At 40.4% G+C, this 15,870-nt stretch overlaps 1 protein-coding gene across 1 annotated transcript in view; it reads left to right on the plus strand.

Annotated features, from left to right (window-relative positions):
• Nucleotides 1–1,434: 1,434 nt before the first annotated feature.
• Nucleotides 1,435–15,870, plus strand: part of LOC135542811 (prolactin receptor-like) — a 63,707-nt gene continuing 49,271 nt past the window's right edge. The window contains exon 1 of the mRNA XM_064970032.1: nucleotides 1,435–1,738. Coding sequence (XP_064826104.1) covers nucleotides 1,725–1,738 — 14 coding nt within the window. The 5' untranslated portion in view covers nucleotides 1,435–1,724. The remainder of the gene's footprint in view (nucleotides 1,739–15,870) is intronic.

A 15,870-nucleotide genomic window follows, 5' to 3' on the forward strand; every position in this document is an offset into this window, starting at 1 on the left:
CTGGCTGGTAGGGAGCGGCCCACACCCTGCCACCGTCTGCGGGGGACACAATTAGACCCTTGTCTCTGGTTGAAACAGATAAAGCAGATTACACCAGGCAGTTAAATGTAATTAGGAAAACACTTCTCTCTTGTTTCAGCTCCGGTCCCAGCAAGGCCAGCTAGCAGCACACTCCAGTCCACACAGATGCCGTCAGAGGCTCCGACACTAAGAGAGTGAGGATTCAACTCTGAGAAAGGCCACGCTTTGTTTATCAAACTGTTCACAGTGTTGGGATTGTGTAGGGATCTGTGTGTGTGTGTGTGTGTGTGTGTGTGTGTGTGTGTGTGTGTGTGTGTGTGTGTGTGTGTGTGTGTGTGTGTGTGTGTGTGTGTGTGTGTGTGTGTGTGTGTGTGTGTGTGTGTGTGTGTGTGTGTGTGTGTGTGTGTGTGTGTGTGTGTGTGTGTGTGTGTATTTAAGCAATAAGGCCCGAGGGGGGTGTGGTATATGGCCAATATACCAAGGATGAGGGCTGTTCTTATGCACGACCCAACGCAGAGTGCCTGTATACAGCCCTTAGTTAGCCGTGGTATATTGGCCATATATCACAAACCTCAGAGGTGCCTTACTGCTATTATAAACTGGTTACCAACTTAATTAGAGCTGTAAAAATAAATGTTTTTTTTATACCCGTGGTATAGTTCTGATATATCATGGCTCTCAGTCAATCAGCATTCAGGGCTCAAACCACCCAGTTTATAGCCTAGTGGTTAGAGCGTTGGACTAGTAACCGAAAGGTAGGCTACCACAACTGCAACTGCAACTAGTAACCGAAAGGTTGCAAGTTTGAATCCCCGAGCTGACAAGGTACAAATCTGTCATTCTGCCCCTGAACAGGCAGTTAACCCACTGTTCCTAGGCTGTCATTGAAAATAAGAATTTGTTCTTAACTGACTTGCCTAGTAAAATAAAGGTAAAATAAATAAAAAATAATCTAGTACATAGGAGATGGGACGAACCATCTATAGATACCTAACCTAAATACAGGCTAACGTTGACCTGTCATGCTTGCGAGCCATAAAGTATGCTTACAAAAAATTCAATCCATGTAAAATGATTATTAGGCTAAGTGAACTGCCTTCAGTCATATCTTACTGAGTGAGTGTGTGGGGAGCTGTCATATTGCCAAGACCAAGTGTGTCAATTTGCAATCAGCAGCAGACACGTTTACTTGACTCCAATTGCACAGATTTGTAATTATGCGTAGACTAATAACTTGGCCGCAGGTCACTCGTAAAAATAAAGGGAGAAAGCCATAACAATGTGTCAAGGTATTGGAAAACACGAGGGGGCCGGGCAATAATCCGTGAGGCGCGCGCCAACCAACCGCCAACCGGTGCGCTGGCTGCAGAGAGAAGCTTCGAACATAGCGAACAACCAACCGTTGACGCGTACAGACACCGATGGTTTGAGGAGTTTGGCGTATGCGTTACATATTTTGGCATGTCACTGTGACTCGTTATTATTTGAAGAATACATATCTTTAGCACTTCACCTTCAAGGCACAATTACATGAGCGTGTGAAGCGGGTGACTGGACATGGTCTTCTGTCTAACTAGCCGAAGATTTCCTCGAAGGTCTCTTTGATAATTCCGTGCGCCATCACTGATCAAAATCTGCGTGAGAAGCAGACAGTCGCTCAGAGTTTGGGACCAGGGATATTCCGAAGGAGAGAGAGAACATTCATGTTATTTTTCAGGTAAATTCCCACATCCGGGTGTCACTTTTAAATCCATTATTTTCGTTTTCATTGCTGTAGTCTAGCGTATTCTTATTTTCTGTTTTGTTTTATCTGTGTGGAGTTACTATTACTGACTGCATTGTATTGGCTACATTTTTGCAATGGATGAATTAGTTCTCTGCATTTGTCTAACGCATACAATAGCCGAACACCAAAAGCAGGCTACTACATACAATAGCCTATCACCAATAGTAGCCTAGTCTACTACATTTCATTGCTCATTGCAGGCAGCTTCTAAATTAACAAAGTTGTATGGTAGAATAGCCTATATGTGATGCAGAATGCAATGCTCTGGTATGAAGCCCTGGTGTTAATTGAATGTTTTTGATAGGCTACAATATGTGATTTATTAAGGCAGAGTTCATGTAAATTAATTTGTAATAGATTTTGTGTGGAAATCAAAAGGTTTCTTCTCTTCAAGAAACAACATTTGGGTCCATCCAAATTGATAAGCAGCAACACCGCCGACCAGGGATGGAAATGAAGCTAGTCCATAGCCAGTGGTTTTCAGACTGGGCTTTTGGACCCTTGGCTACAGAGAATGTCACCTGGGCTAGTAGAAATGTCTTTCTATTAACCTGGCTGGCCAGTGCCCAAAATCCTTAAATTGCCTTCCTGGCGCCAGTATGTGACAATAAAATATAATAAAGTCAAACCACAGCCTACCCAGCTGTATATACCAGCTCCTCAGCTCAGCCAGACTTTAGCACCACATCATTATGTCAAGGAGTTGTACTTGGGTCATGCTAAAATGCAACAACACTTCCTTAACACGGCAGAAAAGTTGCTTTTTCTATTACTTAAATAGCATTTCTTAAAGGAAGAAATCACCTGAACACAATTTAGAGGTGCAATCTGCAACTTCTCTGTCTCAATTGGCAATAACATGAATAAAAAACACAGCCTGAAATAAATAACATAAAAATAACAAACAAACAAGCAAAAATTCATAATATGCAGTTAAGTACCTCTTCTCCCATTTTGGAGGACAGAGAGCGTCTTTGCCAGAGAACCCCTTTTCAAATCACCTTTAAAACATACCTATTGCTGCAACTTGATATGAAAGAAGGTTACAACAAAAACGTACAATTTCTCAATAATTAAGAGGGAAATAAATGTGCTTGTTTATTATTTCTAATTCTTTTCAGGGATGACTTCCATCTCTTTGTCAAGCATGTATTCACAGTCCCATGAAGCGTATCAGTAACCAGTTCACAATGGGCCAGGTTGACTGGAGTGATCATGCGTACGATCATCAGCATATGTCTTATACAAGCTGGAACTATGGAACTCTGGGTCACACATTCATCTTGTTGACACATTGACTATTGAAACACACTACACCCTCAACGTTATATAAATACTTATCTCCATATCATATTCTGTTAATAAAACATTTAGCATATGACAAGGGTGTCTGTTTAATCACAAAGGGTGATTGTGATAAAACCTTACAGCTGTTAATACATAACTGATTCAGTCAAATAATGAGAAAAATAAGTTATTCCAAGCTTTATGTATTGAGTAAGTAGAGATCATGTTTGTGTGTGCGTGTATGCTTGTGTGTGTGTATGCGTGTGTGTGTGCGTGTGTGTGTGTGTATGCGTGTGTGCATCCGTCCGTCCGTGTGTGTGAATATACATATTCAATTGGACAAAAAATATGTGCATCGGAATGCAAGTGTATGTGTGTCGATCTATCTACCCACTTGATAAGGAGGCCTACTCTGTCAGCATCAGTGACCCCAAGTGCCTCTGTTATGCCGATGGAATGCCTCCGTGCCTCTGTCTGCCTGCCTGTGTTAGTACGCTGCCCGAGGGGGCTGTCACCGTGCTATGGGCTGTGGTTTCTCAGAAACCAGGTGGATAGAGAATGGGTCAATCCGGAGCTCCGTGCTAGTACGTAGACACACACACTTGTGTGCTAAACCTCATTCGCTGTGGATCAGCCACGGCAGTCAGGAGAAGGCCAAAGATAGCTGCGTGTAATGTACCTCTCCAGACCTTCTGGTCTGAGCTAACGGCAGCTCAAGCGAAAGAGTCGGCCATGACAGAGTCATTTTGCCGGATCCAAACAGACCTGAAGTGTGTGAAGAATAGCTACTGGTCTACTGCAGGACTGATGAGGCTGATGTCCTGACTCTTTCTCTGTAAGTGAGGACCGAGGAGGAAATGATCATTCAACCAATGTGTGTAAGTAAACAGTGGGAAAATGTGTTGCACATCATGCATTCGTCAATTGTAATATTTGGAACTGGCTTCTGATGATGTGCTGCTGTCTTGTTTAGTTACAATCATATGGGGGTTTTGATCAATGATTGTTTTTGCATGAGCAAAATGGGAACGCAAACGTGTGAATATGCATGTTTAAACATACTGTACATATATACACGTACACAGTATACACATACACATATATATACAGAGGATACACAGTATACACGTACACATATATATACAGAGGATACACAGTATACTCGTACATACACACACACACAGTTTTTCTAGTCAGGTCACATGGTCAAAAAAGGAGTCTACATATGAATACTAAAACTAATGCACAGACACTAACATTACATTGTAGTTACAAGGCCACTAACATACTCCTTGTCCTGCATGTGTGTGAGCGTGTAAAGGTTTTGAGGGTGTCGTGGGATTACCGTTGGACCATATGTTTAGGTCAGAGACTTATCTGGACTGTAAAACACTTGTTGACCTTCCAAAGGAGCAACTTTCTGTATCAATCAATTGATCAATCAATCAATCAAAAGTTTGATTGATTGAAATTCTATTGACAAATCTCTTCAGAGCCACTGTAAATTGAACTTGCCATTTACCCTTCAAACATTGTTTGAGTCAGTACAACACCTCATAGGTTTGATGGCTGAAAGAAAATCTGTGTGGCTGAAACGGATTCATTGCTACCCAGGTATTCACATGAAAGTGAATGCCTGATGGCATTGGTTCTTAATTGGACTATGTCTGTATGTGGTCGGCCTACTCCGTTCTGTACCATCTGAAGCATTGAAATAGCCAATTGCTGTCCAGATAGGAGCTTATTTAATTGAATTGATTGGGTGCTGATTGATTGGATTATTGCGCATTCTCCAGCCAACCTGTGACATTGATTGATCAATTAAGACTCAAGGAGGAAACAATGATAACTGATCTTATAAATACCGTACCTGTGTACACAGTATACTATAGTAACAACATTATAATGACATTTGTATTTGTATTTATTCTGCTTAGTATTTACATGGTAATGGAGTCAAGCATTTATTGCAGTATAGCAGGGATCATCAACTAGATTGAGCCACGAGATGATTTATTTCTTGAGCGGATGGTCGGAGAGTCAGAACATAATTATAGATCATTTGTAGACTGGAAATTAACTGCAAAAATCCCAAACAGATATAATAATTGACTGAAACACAATAATTTCAAACCTTGCTTACATTTATTTCTATACAATCATGTCTCTTTATTTTGCGTGGGAATACTTGGGAACCGATTTCTAAAATTAAAATCAATTGTAGCTGATTTCCTGGTGTTTTTGAAGTCTTTTATGTCCAACAATGATAATGTAAAAAAAATTAAAAAAAATAATAATTATCTTATTTTTGCTCAGAAAACTTGGGGGTCCAAATAAAACCGTGCTAGTTGGGGAACCCTGCAGTATAGTAACAAACATTGTAATGCCATTTGTATTTGTAATTATTCTGCTTAGTATTTACATGGTAATGGAGTCAAACCTTTTACTCTTTTAGCCTTGTGTTTTTCTGTATGAATTTCATGAATAAGATTTAACAAGGAACTAAACATGGGCTTTTTGGGGATTTGATCAAGACTGACAGCTGAGCTGATTCCGCTCCTTGGTCTTGTGGAAGAATGGTTGTTGCTTCCCGAATTTCTGACATTTACAAATAAAATGTCAATAACCAGAGGAGGGATAACAATCTTGTATTTCTTTATTGTTGTTGTTTACATATGAGTTCTGCCAGGCTGCTGGGTGGCCATGGGGGTGTGTTTATCTCAGTAGTTCCTTTGTGAAGCAGTGTGTGGCTCTGCATTAATTAGTAGGTGTCTAATTAATGGCAGAAGACTGCAGTGCTTCTCTGGTTAATCACAGCGCACTGTGTTAGTCTTTATCTGCTCTGCAGGGAGTGTGTGCTTTGGTGTGTGTGTGCGCATATGCCTTTTTTTGTTGGGCTTTAGCATTAGTTTGAGTGTGTGCCTAGCTATCAGTGTGTATATGCAACCTGTGGTGCGTGCGTGCATGCGTGCGTGCGTGTGTGTTTAATGGTTCAGTGCAGCTCTCTGACCCAGACCGGTATGTGTACTGGGCACTGGCTGCTTGCTGGCTGATCCACACGCCTCAGTGAGCTGTGAAATCCCTTCGTACCATATCGATTTGGCTTCCATCTATATTGACAGAGCTCAACAGAGCCACTGTAAATCCCCCCCGCTCTTATGAACCGAGCTATGGAGGGTGTTGCTATGGTAACGGCAGAACGCAAGGCACCCAGATCTCTGATTGGTCAGCCCTGATATCAGTTGGGTACCAGGGGATTTAAGGTCAAGGGTTAAATTGTGCCGGGGCCCGCCTGGAAAACACATTTGAAAGCAGTTTTAATGGGCATTGTTAAAAGTGGAGTATCATGCCTACATCTATGAGCGAACTGAGCAAGCTGCACCAGAGCTTTTAGAGGCAACATGATTTAGGCTCCGCAATTCACCATGAGCACATACTGTAGTGAAGACTGGGGTTAAGTGTAACACTACATTATAGTGTTTAAAAAATAGTTTTTTGGTGACATTGAAGTCATCAATATATTGCTAACTTTAAGCAAGATATTGTTTAGAGTTTGTGATCTAGGACATGATTAGCCTAATAGTGTAAATGCAGATAGGCAACCCTATGGTTCAGTCTATTTCTTTATCAACCCTATGATTCAGTCTATTTCTCTATCAACCCTATGCTTCAGCCTATTTCTTTATCAACCCTATGCTTCAGCGCTATTTCTTTATCAACCCTATGCTTCAGCGCTATTTCTTTATCAACCCTATGCTTCAGCGCTATTTCTTTATCAACCCTATGCTTCAGCGCTATTTCTTTATCAACCCTATGCTTCAGCGCTATTTCTTTATCAACCCTATGCTTCAGCGCTATTTCTTTATCAACCCTATGCTTCAGCGCTATTTCTTTATCAACCCTATGCTTCAGCGCTATTTCTTTATCAACCCTATGCTTCAGTCTATTTCTTTATCAACCCTATGCTTCAGTCTATTTCTTTATCAACCCTATGCTTCAGTCTATTTCTTTATCAACCCTATGCTTCAGTCTATTTCTTTATCAACCCTATGCTTCAGCGCTATTTCTTTATCAACCCTATGCTTCAGCTATTTCTTTATCAACCCTATGCTTCAGTCTATTTCTTTATCAACCCTATGCTTCAGCGCTATTTCTTTATCAACCCTATGCTTCAGTCTATTTCTTTATCAACCCTATGCTTCAGTCTATTTCTCTATCAACCCTATGCTTCAGCCTATTTCTTTATCAACCCTATGCTTCAGTCTATTTCTTTATCAACCCTATGGTTCAGTCTATTTCTTTATCAACCCTATGGTTCAGTCTATTTCTTTATTGACGGTATGGTTCAGTCTATTTCTTTATTGACCCTATGCTTCAGCGCTATTTCTTTATCAACCCTATGCTTCAGTCTATTTCTTTATCAACCCTATGCTTCAGCGCTATTTCTTTATCAACCCTATGCTTCAGCGCTATTTCTTTATCAACCCTATGCTTCAGTCTATTTCTTTATCAACCCTATGCTTCAGTCTATTTCTTTGTCAACCCTATGCTTCAGCGCTATTTCTTTATCAACCCTATGCTTCAGTCTATTTCTTTATCAACCCTATGCTTCAGCGCTATTTCTTTATCAACCCTATGCTTCAGTCTATTTCTTTATTGACGGTATGCTTCAGTCTATTTCTTTATCAACCCTATGGTTCAGTCTATTTCATTATCAACCCTATGGTTCAGTCTATTTCTTTATTGACGGTATGGTTCAGTCTATTTCTTTATTGATTATGGTTCAGTCTATTTCTTTATCAACCCTATGCTTCAGCGCTATTTCTTTATCAACCCTATGCTTCAGTCTATTTCTTTATCAACCCTATGCTTCAGCTATTTCTTTATCAACCCTATGCTTCAGCGCTATTTCTTTATCAACCCTATGGTTCAGTCTATTTCATTATCAACCCTATGGTTCAGTCTATTTCTTTATTGACGGTATGGTTCAGTCTATTTCTTTATCAACCCTATGCTTCAGTCTATTTATTTATCAACCCTATGGTTCAGTCTATTTCTTTATCAACCCTATGGTTCAGTCTATTTCTTTATCAACCCTATGGTTCAGTCTATTTATTTATCAACCCTATGGTTCAGTCTATTTCTCTATCAACCCTATGCTTCAGTCTATTTCTTTATCAACCCTATGGTTCAGTCTATTTCTTTATCAACCCTATGGTTCAGTCTATTTCTTTATCAACCCTATGGTTCAGTCTATTTATTTATCAACCCTATGGTTCAGTCTATTTCTCTATCAACCCTATGCTTCAGTCTATTTCTTTATCAACCCTATGGTTCAGTCTATTTCTTTATCAACCCTATGGTTCAGTCTATTTCTTTATTGACGGTATGGTTCAGTCTATTTCTCTATCAACCCTATGGTTCAGTCTATTTCTCTATCAACCCTATGGTTCAGTCTATTTCTTTATCAACCCTATGGTTCAGTCTATTTCTTTATCAACCCTATGGTTCAGTCTATTTCTTTATCAACCCTATGGTTCAGTCTATTTCTTTATCAACCCTATGGTTCAGTCTATTTCTTTATCAACCCTATGGTTCAGTGCTATTTCTTTATTGACGGTATGGTTCAGTCTATTTCTTTATCAACCCTATGGTTCAGTGCTATTTCCTATGCTTCAGTCTATTTCTTTATCAACCCTATGGTTCAGTCTATTTCTCTATCAACCCTATGCTTCAGTCTATTTCTTTATTGACGGTATGGTTCAGTCTATTTCTTTATTGACGGTATGGTTCAGTCTATTTCTCTATCAACCCTATGGTTCAGCCTATTTCTTTATCAACCCTATTTCTATTTCTTTATCAACCCTATGGTTCAGTCTATTTCTCTATCAACCCTATGGTTCAGTCTATTTCTTTATCAACCCTATGGTTCAGTCTATTTCTTTATCAACCCTATGGTTCAGTCTATTTCTTTATCAACCCTATGGTTCAGTCTATTTCTTTATCAACCCTATGGTTCAGTGCTATTTCTTTATTGACGGTATGCTTCAGTCTATTTCTTTATCAACCCTATGGTTCAGTCTATTTCTTTATTGACAATATGCTGCATCAGTTGGGCTACAGGTGATAATGCTTATTGCTAAATAGCACACCTTTCTGATCAAATGGACCAATATGTAACTTGGATTATTTCTGTATGGAGAAATTATATTTTAGATTGGTGTCAGCATAATTTACAGTGCCTTGCGAAAGTATTCGGCCCCCTTGAACTTTGCGACCTTTTGCCACATTTCAGACTTCAAACATAAAGATATAAAACTGTATTTTTTTGTGAAGAATCAACAACAAGTGGGACACAATCATGAAGTGGAACGACATTTATTGGATATTTCAAACTTTTTTAACAAATCAAAAACTGAAAAATTGGGTATGCAAAATTATTCAGCCCCTTTACTTTCAGTGCAGCAAACTCTCTCCAGAAGTTCAGTGAGGATCTCTGAATGATCCAATGTTGACCTAAATGACTAATGATGACGGGTGGCATTCATAAGTCTAAATATTCCTGTTACATTGCACAACCTTCAATGTTATATCATAATTACGTAAAATTCTGGCAAATTAGGCAGCCCAAACTGTTGCATATACACTGACTCTGCGTGCAATGAATGCAAGAGAAGTGACACAATTTCACCTGGTTAATATTGCCTGCTGACCTGGATTTCTTTTAGCTAAATATGCAGGTTTAAAAATATATACTTCTGTGTATTGATTTTAAGAAAGGCATTGATGTTTATGGGTAGGTACACATTGGAGCAACGATACGCACCGCATTGATTATATGCAGGAATCAAATCAAAATCAAATCAAATTTATTTATATAGCCCTTCGTACATCAGCTGATATCTCAAAGTGCTGTACAGAAACCCAGCCTAAAACCCCAAACAGCAAGCAATGCAGGTGTAGAAGCACGGTGGTTAGGAAAAACTCCCTAGAAAGGCCAAAACCTAGGAAGAAACCTAGAGAGGAACCAGGCTATGTGGGGTGGCCAGTCCTCTTCTGGCTGTGCCGGGTAGAGATTATAACAGAACATGGACAAGATGTTCAAATGTTCATAAATGACCAGCATGGTCGAATAATAATAAGGCAGAACAGTTGAAACAGAAGCAGCAGCACGGCCAGGTGGACTGGGGACAGCAAGGAGTCATCATGTCAGGTAGTCCTGGGGCATGGTCCTAGGGCTCAGGTCCTCCGAGAGAGAGAAAGAAAGAGAATTAGAGAGAGCATATGTGGGGTGGCCAGTCCTCTTCCGGCTGTGCCAGGTGGAGATTATAACAGAACATGGCCAAGATGTTCAAATGTTCATAAATGACCAGCATGGTTGAATAATAATAAGGCAGAACAGTTGAAACTGGAGCAGCAGCACGGCCAGGTGGACTGGGGACAGCAAGGAGTCATCATGTCAGGTAGTCCTGGGGCATGGTCCTAGGGCTCAGGTCCTCCGAGAGAGAGAAAAGAGAGAGAGGAGAGAATTAGAGAACGCACACTTAGATTAACACAGGACACCGAATTGGACAGGAGAAGTACTCCAGATATAACAAACTGACCCCAGCCCCGACACATAAACTACTGCAGCATAAATACTGGAGGCTGAGACAGGAGGGGTCAGGAGACACTGTGGCCCGATCCGAGGACACCCCCGGACAGGGCCAAACAGGAAGGATATAACCCCACCCACTTTGCCAAAGCACAGCCCCCACACCACTAGAGGGATATATTCAACCACCAACTTACCATCCTGAGACAAAGCTGAGTATAGCCCACAAAGATCTCTGCCATGGCACAACCCAAGGGGGGCGCCAACCCAGACAGGATGACCACATCAGTGAATCAACCCACTCAGGTGACACACCCCTTCCAGGGACGGCATGAGAGAGTCCCAGTAAGCCAGTGACTCAGCCCCTGTAATAGGGTTAGAGCCAGAGAATCCCAGTGGAAAGAGGGGAACCGGCCAGGCAGAGACAGCAAGGGTGGTTCGTTGCTCCAGAGCCTTTCCGTTCACCTTCCCACTCCTGGGCCAGACTACACTCAATCATATGACCCACTGAAGAGATGAGTCTTCAGTAAAGACTTAAAGGTTGAGACCGAGTTTGCGTCTCTGACATGGGTAGGCAGACCGTTCCATAAAAATGGAGCTCTATAGGAGAAAGCCCTGCCTCCAGCTGTTTGCTTAGAAATTCTAGGGACAATTAGGAGGCCTGCGTCTTGTGACCGTAGCGTACGTGTAGGTATGTACGGCAGGACCAAATCAGAGAGATAGGTAGGAGCAAGCCCATGTAATGCTTTGTAGGTTAGCAGTAAAACCTTGAAATCAGCCCTTGCTTTGACAGGAAGCCAGTGTAGGGAGGCTAGCACTGGAGTAATATGATAAATTTTTTTGGTTCTAGTCAGGATTCTAGCAGCCGTATTTAGCACTAACTGAAGTTTATTTAGTGCTTTTTCCGGGTAGCCGGAAAGTAGAGTATTGCAGTAGTCTAACCTAGAAGTGACAAAAGCATGGATTAATTTTTCTGCATCATTTTTGGACAGAACGTTTCTGATTTTTGCAATGTTACGTAGATGGAAAAAAGCTGTCCTTGAAATGGTATGGATATGTTCTTCAAAAGAGAGATCAGGGTCCAGAGTAACGCCGAGGTCCTTCACAGTTGTATTTGAGACGACTGTACAACCATTAAGATTAATTGTCAGATTCAACAGAAGATCTCTGTTTCTTGGGACCTAGAACAAGCATCTCTGTTTTGTCCGAGTTTAAAAGTAGAAAGTTTGCAGCCATCCACTTCCTTATGTCTGAAACACATGCTTCTAGCAAGGGCAATTTTGGGGCTTCACCATGTTTCATTGAAATGTACAGCTGTGTGTCATCTGCATAGCAGTGAAAGTTAACATTATGTTTTCGAATAACATCCCCAAGAGGTAAAATTTATAGTGAAAACAATAGTGGTCCTAAAACGGAACCTTGAGGAACACCGAAATTTACAGTTGATTTGTCAGAGGACAAACCATTCACAGAGACAAACTGATATCTTTCCGACAGATAAGATCTAAACCAGGACACGCTAGATAAACTAGTAATATCATCAACCATGTGTAGTTAACTAGTGATTATGATTGATTGATTATTTTTTATAAGATAAGTTTAATGCTAGCTAGCAACTTACCTTGGCTTACTGCATTCGCGTAACAGGCAGTCTCCTCGTGGAGTGCAATGAGAGGCAGGTGGTTAGAGCATTGGACTGGTTAACTGTAAAGATTGAATTGCCCAAGCTGACAAGGTAAAAATCTGTCGTACTGCCCCTGAACGAGGCAGTTAACCCACCGGTCCTAGACCGTCATTGAAAAAAATAATTTGTTTGACTTGCCGAGTTAAATACAGAATAAATAAAGGTGTAAAAAAAAAAAAAAAAAAAATCTGCCAAATTGGTGTCCAAATTGTTATGAAAACTTGAAATCGGCCCTAATTCATCGGCCATTCCGATTAATCTAGTTTGAAATCAGTAGGGATGATAAAAATGTTATAGGGGATCTGGGGTAAACATAAGAAAATCCCTTCCAGGCATCTTTGGTCTGGATTACAGCCATGTTGGAGAGTTTGGATTACAACCTGTTGCTGAGACCAGAGCCATGTTGGAGAGTTTGGATTACAACCTGTTGCTGAGACCAGAGCCATGTTGGAGAGTTTGGATTACAACCTGTTGCTGAGACCAGAGCCATGTTGGAGAGTTTGGATTACAACCTGTTGCTGAGACCAGAGCCATGTTGGAGAGTTTGGATTACAACCTGTTGCTGAGACCAGAGCCATGTTGGAGAGTTTGGATTTCAACCTGTTGCTGAGACCAGAGCCCAACCTGTTTGAGAGAGCCATTTGGAGAGTTTGGATTACAACCTGTTGCTGAGAGAGCCATGTTGGAGAGTTTGGATTACAACCTGTTGCTGAGAGAGCCATTTGGATTCATAACTCTTTGTCCTCTATTTCTTTAATTCTTTATTGATTCATTAATCTGTTTGAACACACACATGGGTAAACATAATGCTAAAATAACAAATAATTGAACAAATAATACAAATTTTGTTAAATAATAATAATGATAGAAACTTACATAAAGAATTACCCTTATGAAATAGTCAAAATCCATGGAGAAAAATGATTAGCAGAGAAGAATACTAAATGGGAGAATAGAATATTGATGAACTAGAGGCTGCCATAACCGGCCCCATGGGGAGCAGCTAACAGAAAAGTTCTGCTTCATTAGATATGTCGGCATGACTACAGCTAACACGTGTGTGTGTGTGTGTGTGTGTGTGTGTGTGTTTGTGTGTTTGTGTGTGTGTGTGTGTGTGTGTGTGTGTGTGTGTGTGTGTGTGTGTGTGTGTGTGTGTGTGTGTGTGTGTGTGTATGTCAGTGCTAGGCTCTGGCGTTGTCATGGGTTCTGATCCCCTCTCCTCCGCCTTCTCAGTGTCTCTGATACATACTGCATGTGTGAACTGAGTACAATATGGACGGTTTATCTGTCAGCCAGGTATTATCATAATGACTACCTATAGAACTCCCTCCTACCCATAGGGCACCTTTACTGAGCCAGTAGTTTGAAAATAGATCCACAATGAAAATAGATCCACTATGTTTGAGATTGTACATAGAAGTAGCAATGTACTCGTATCACTTACCTAAAGGCCAGAGAGACAGAATTACAGTGTGCTGCAGGTGGTGCATCAGTACACATAGAGGACCTCACTTCAACCCATATGCACATGTAAGACCGGCCTCGTCATCATAACAGGTTAAGGATGACTAAAGAGCCCAGAGGGTCAAGTGTCTTGAACTTGATACTAATTTACAATAACAAAATAACAGCGTGAGATGATAATAATAATATGACAGAAATAATAATGATATGATGATACTGTCTGTATCTGAGGTGATTGGCAGGTGGCCACTGGCCATGCTAGTATTTATAACCATTATTGGCTTTTTATTTATTTATCCAGGAAGTCTCATTAAAGTCAGGCTAGTCTTTTACGAGGGAGACCTGAAATGATTGTATCAAAAGCCCAATAGAACATCTACTCCTTCACTCATTTGCCAATGATCAGATTACTAGACATTATGTTGCTCTTGTCTCACCCAACCCCTAATACAACGGGTCCCACTCTTCTTTCCCAGTAGTTGGCTGATGGCCCTGTTCCACTAGGAGGTATGTCTGTTTTCACACATTTATCTTAGATGATCGTGTTCCTCCTCTCCAGTCATCTGAACACATTACATCATCGCTTATAAAACACCAAATACGCTGCAGTTCAGAGGTCACCGAGTTCAGAGTTCACCGAGTTCTGAATGGCATGTGCAGGGGGACTTTGAGCTGGGGCCTTATCATGGACAGAGTGTGAGATAAACATGTGAATAAAGAGAGGGAGAAAGGAGAAAAAGGGAGAGGGACTTTACAAGAGCTTTAATGTCACGTGCAGCCAGGCTTCAGGGACATTCCCTCAGCTGTCAGCACGTTGTGTAAATCCCTGGCCTTCCAGAAACAGAAACACAGGGAGACAGACAGACAGAAGGGTTATTATAAACAAAATAGAACCACAGTGCTTTGCAAAAGTACGTTTTTTTAAACAGATTTAAGTCAAAACTGTAACTTGGCCACGCAGTAACATTTGCAGTCTTCTTAATAAGCAACTTCAGTGTAGATTTGGCTTTGTGTTGTAGGTTATTGTCTTTCTGAAAGGTGAATTCCTCTCCCAGTGTGTAAATTTGACTGAACCAGGATTTGCCCCAAACATAAGGATTTGCATTCAGGCCAAAAAGTGTATTCCTTCGCAGCATTTTTTGTTTGTTTGCAGTATTACTTTAGTGCCTTGTTGCATACAAGATGCCTTACTTGGAATCTTTTTTTCTGTATATTTATATTATTTTCACTGTCATTTAAGTAATTATGGTGGAGTCACTACAATGTTGTTAATCGATCCTCAGTTTTCTCCCATCACATCCATTGAACTGTTTTAAAATCACCAATGGCCTCATGGTAACATCCCTGATCAGTTTCATTCCTGTCCTACATCTCAGTTCAGAAGGACGGTGGTTTGATACATCATCCACAGCATAATTATTAACTTGACCATGATTAAAGAGATATTCAATGTCTGATTTGTTATTGTTACCCATCTACCAATCACTGCCCTTCTTTATGAGGCTTTCGAAAAACTCCCTGGTCTTTGTAGTTGAATCTGTGCTTGAAATTCAATACTTGACTGAGGGACCTTACAGATGTATGTATAGGGGACAGAGGAAGGGTTAACCGTAAATCATGTCAACCCCTATTATTTCACACAGAGTCCATGTCATTTATTATGTGATATTTAAGCCAAATTTGACTCCTGGTCTAATTAATGCGCGTCTAAACAAACGGGCTGAATACTTATGCAACAAAGATATTTTAGTTGTCATTTTTTATTTATCTAAAAAAATATATATATATATATATTCTACTTTGACATTAGATTATTGTTTGTAGATTGTTGACAAAACAATGACAACTAAATCCATTTTAATCCCACTTTGTAACACAATAAAATGTGTATAAATCCAAGGGGTCAGAATGCTTTTGCAAGGCAACTGTATCTGTTGCTAAGGAAACTTTCATACACACATTTTTGTGGCACTTATTTATTGTTTTATCTCTGAGCGAGACAGGGAGATCATCAATGTTTATTTTGAGATGTAC

This window comes from Oncorhynchus masou, chromosome 6 (assembly GCF_036934945.1).
Source record: "Oncorhynchus masou masou isolate Uvic2021 chromosome 6, UVic_Omas_1.1, whole genome shotgun sequence".
NCBI classification, from domain to species: domain Eukaryota; kingdom Metazoa; phylum Chordata; class Actinopteri; order Salmoniformes; family Salmonidae; genus Oncorhynchus; species Oncorhynchus masou.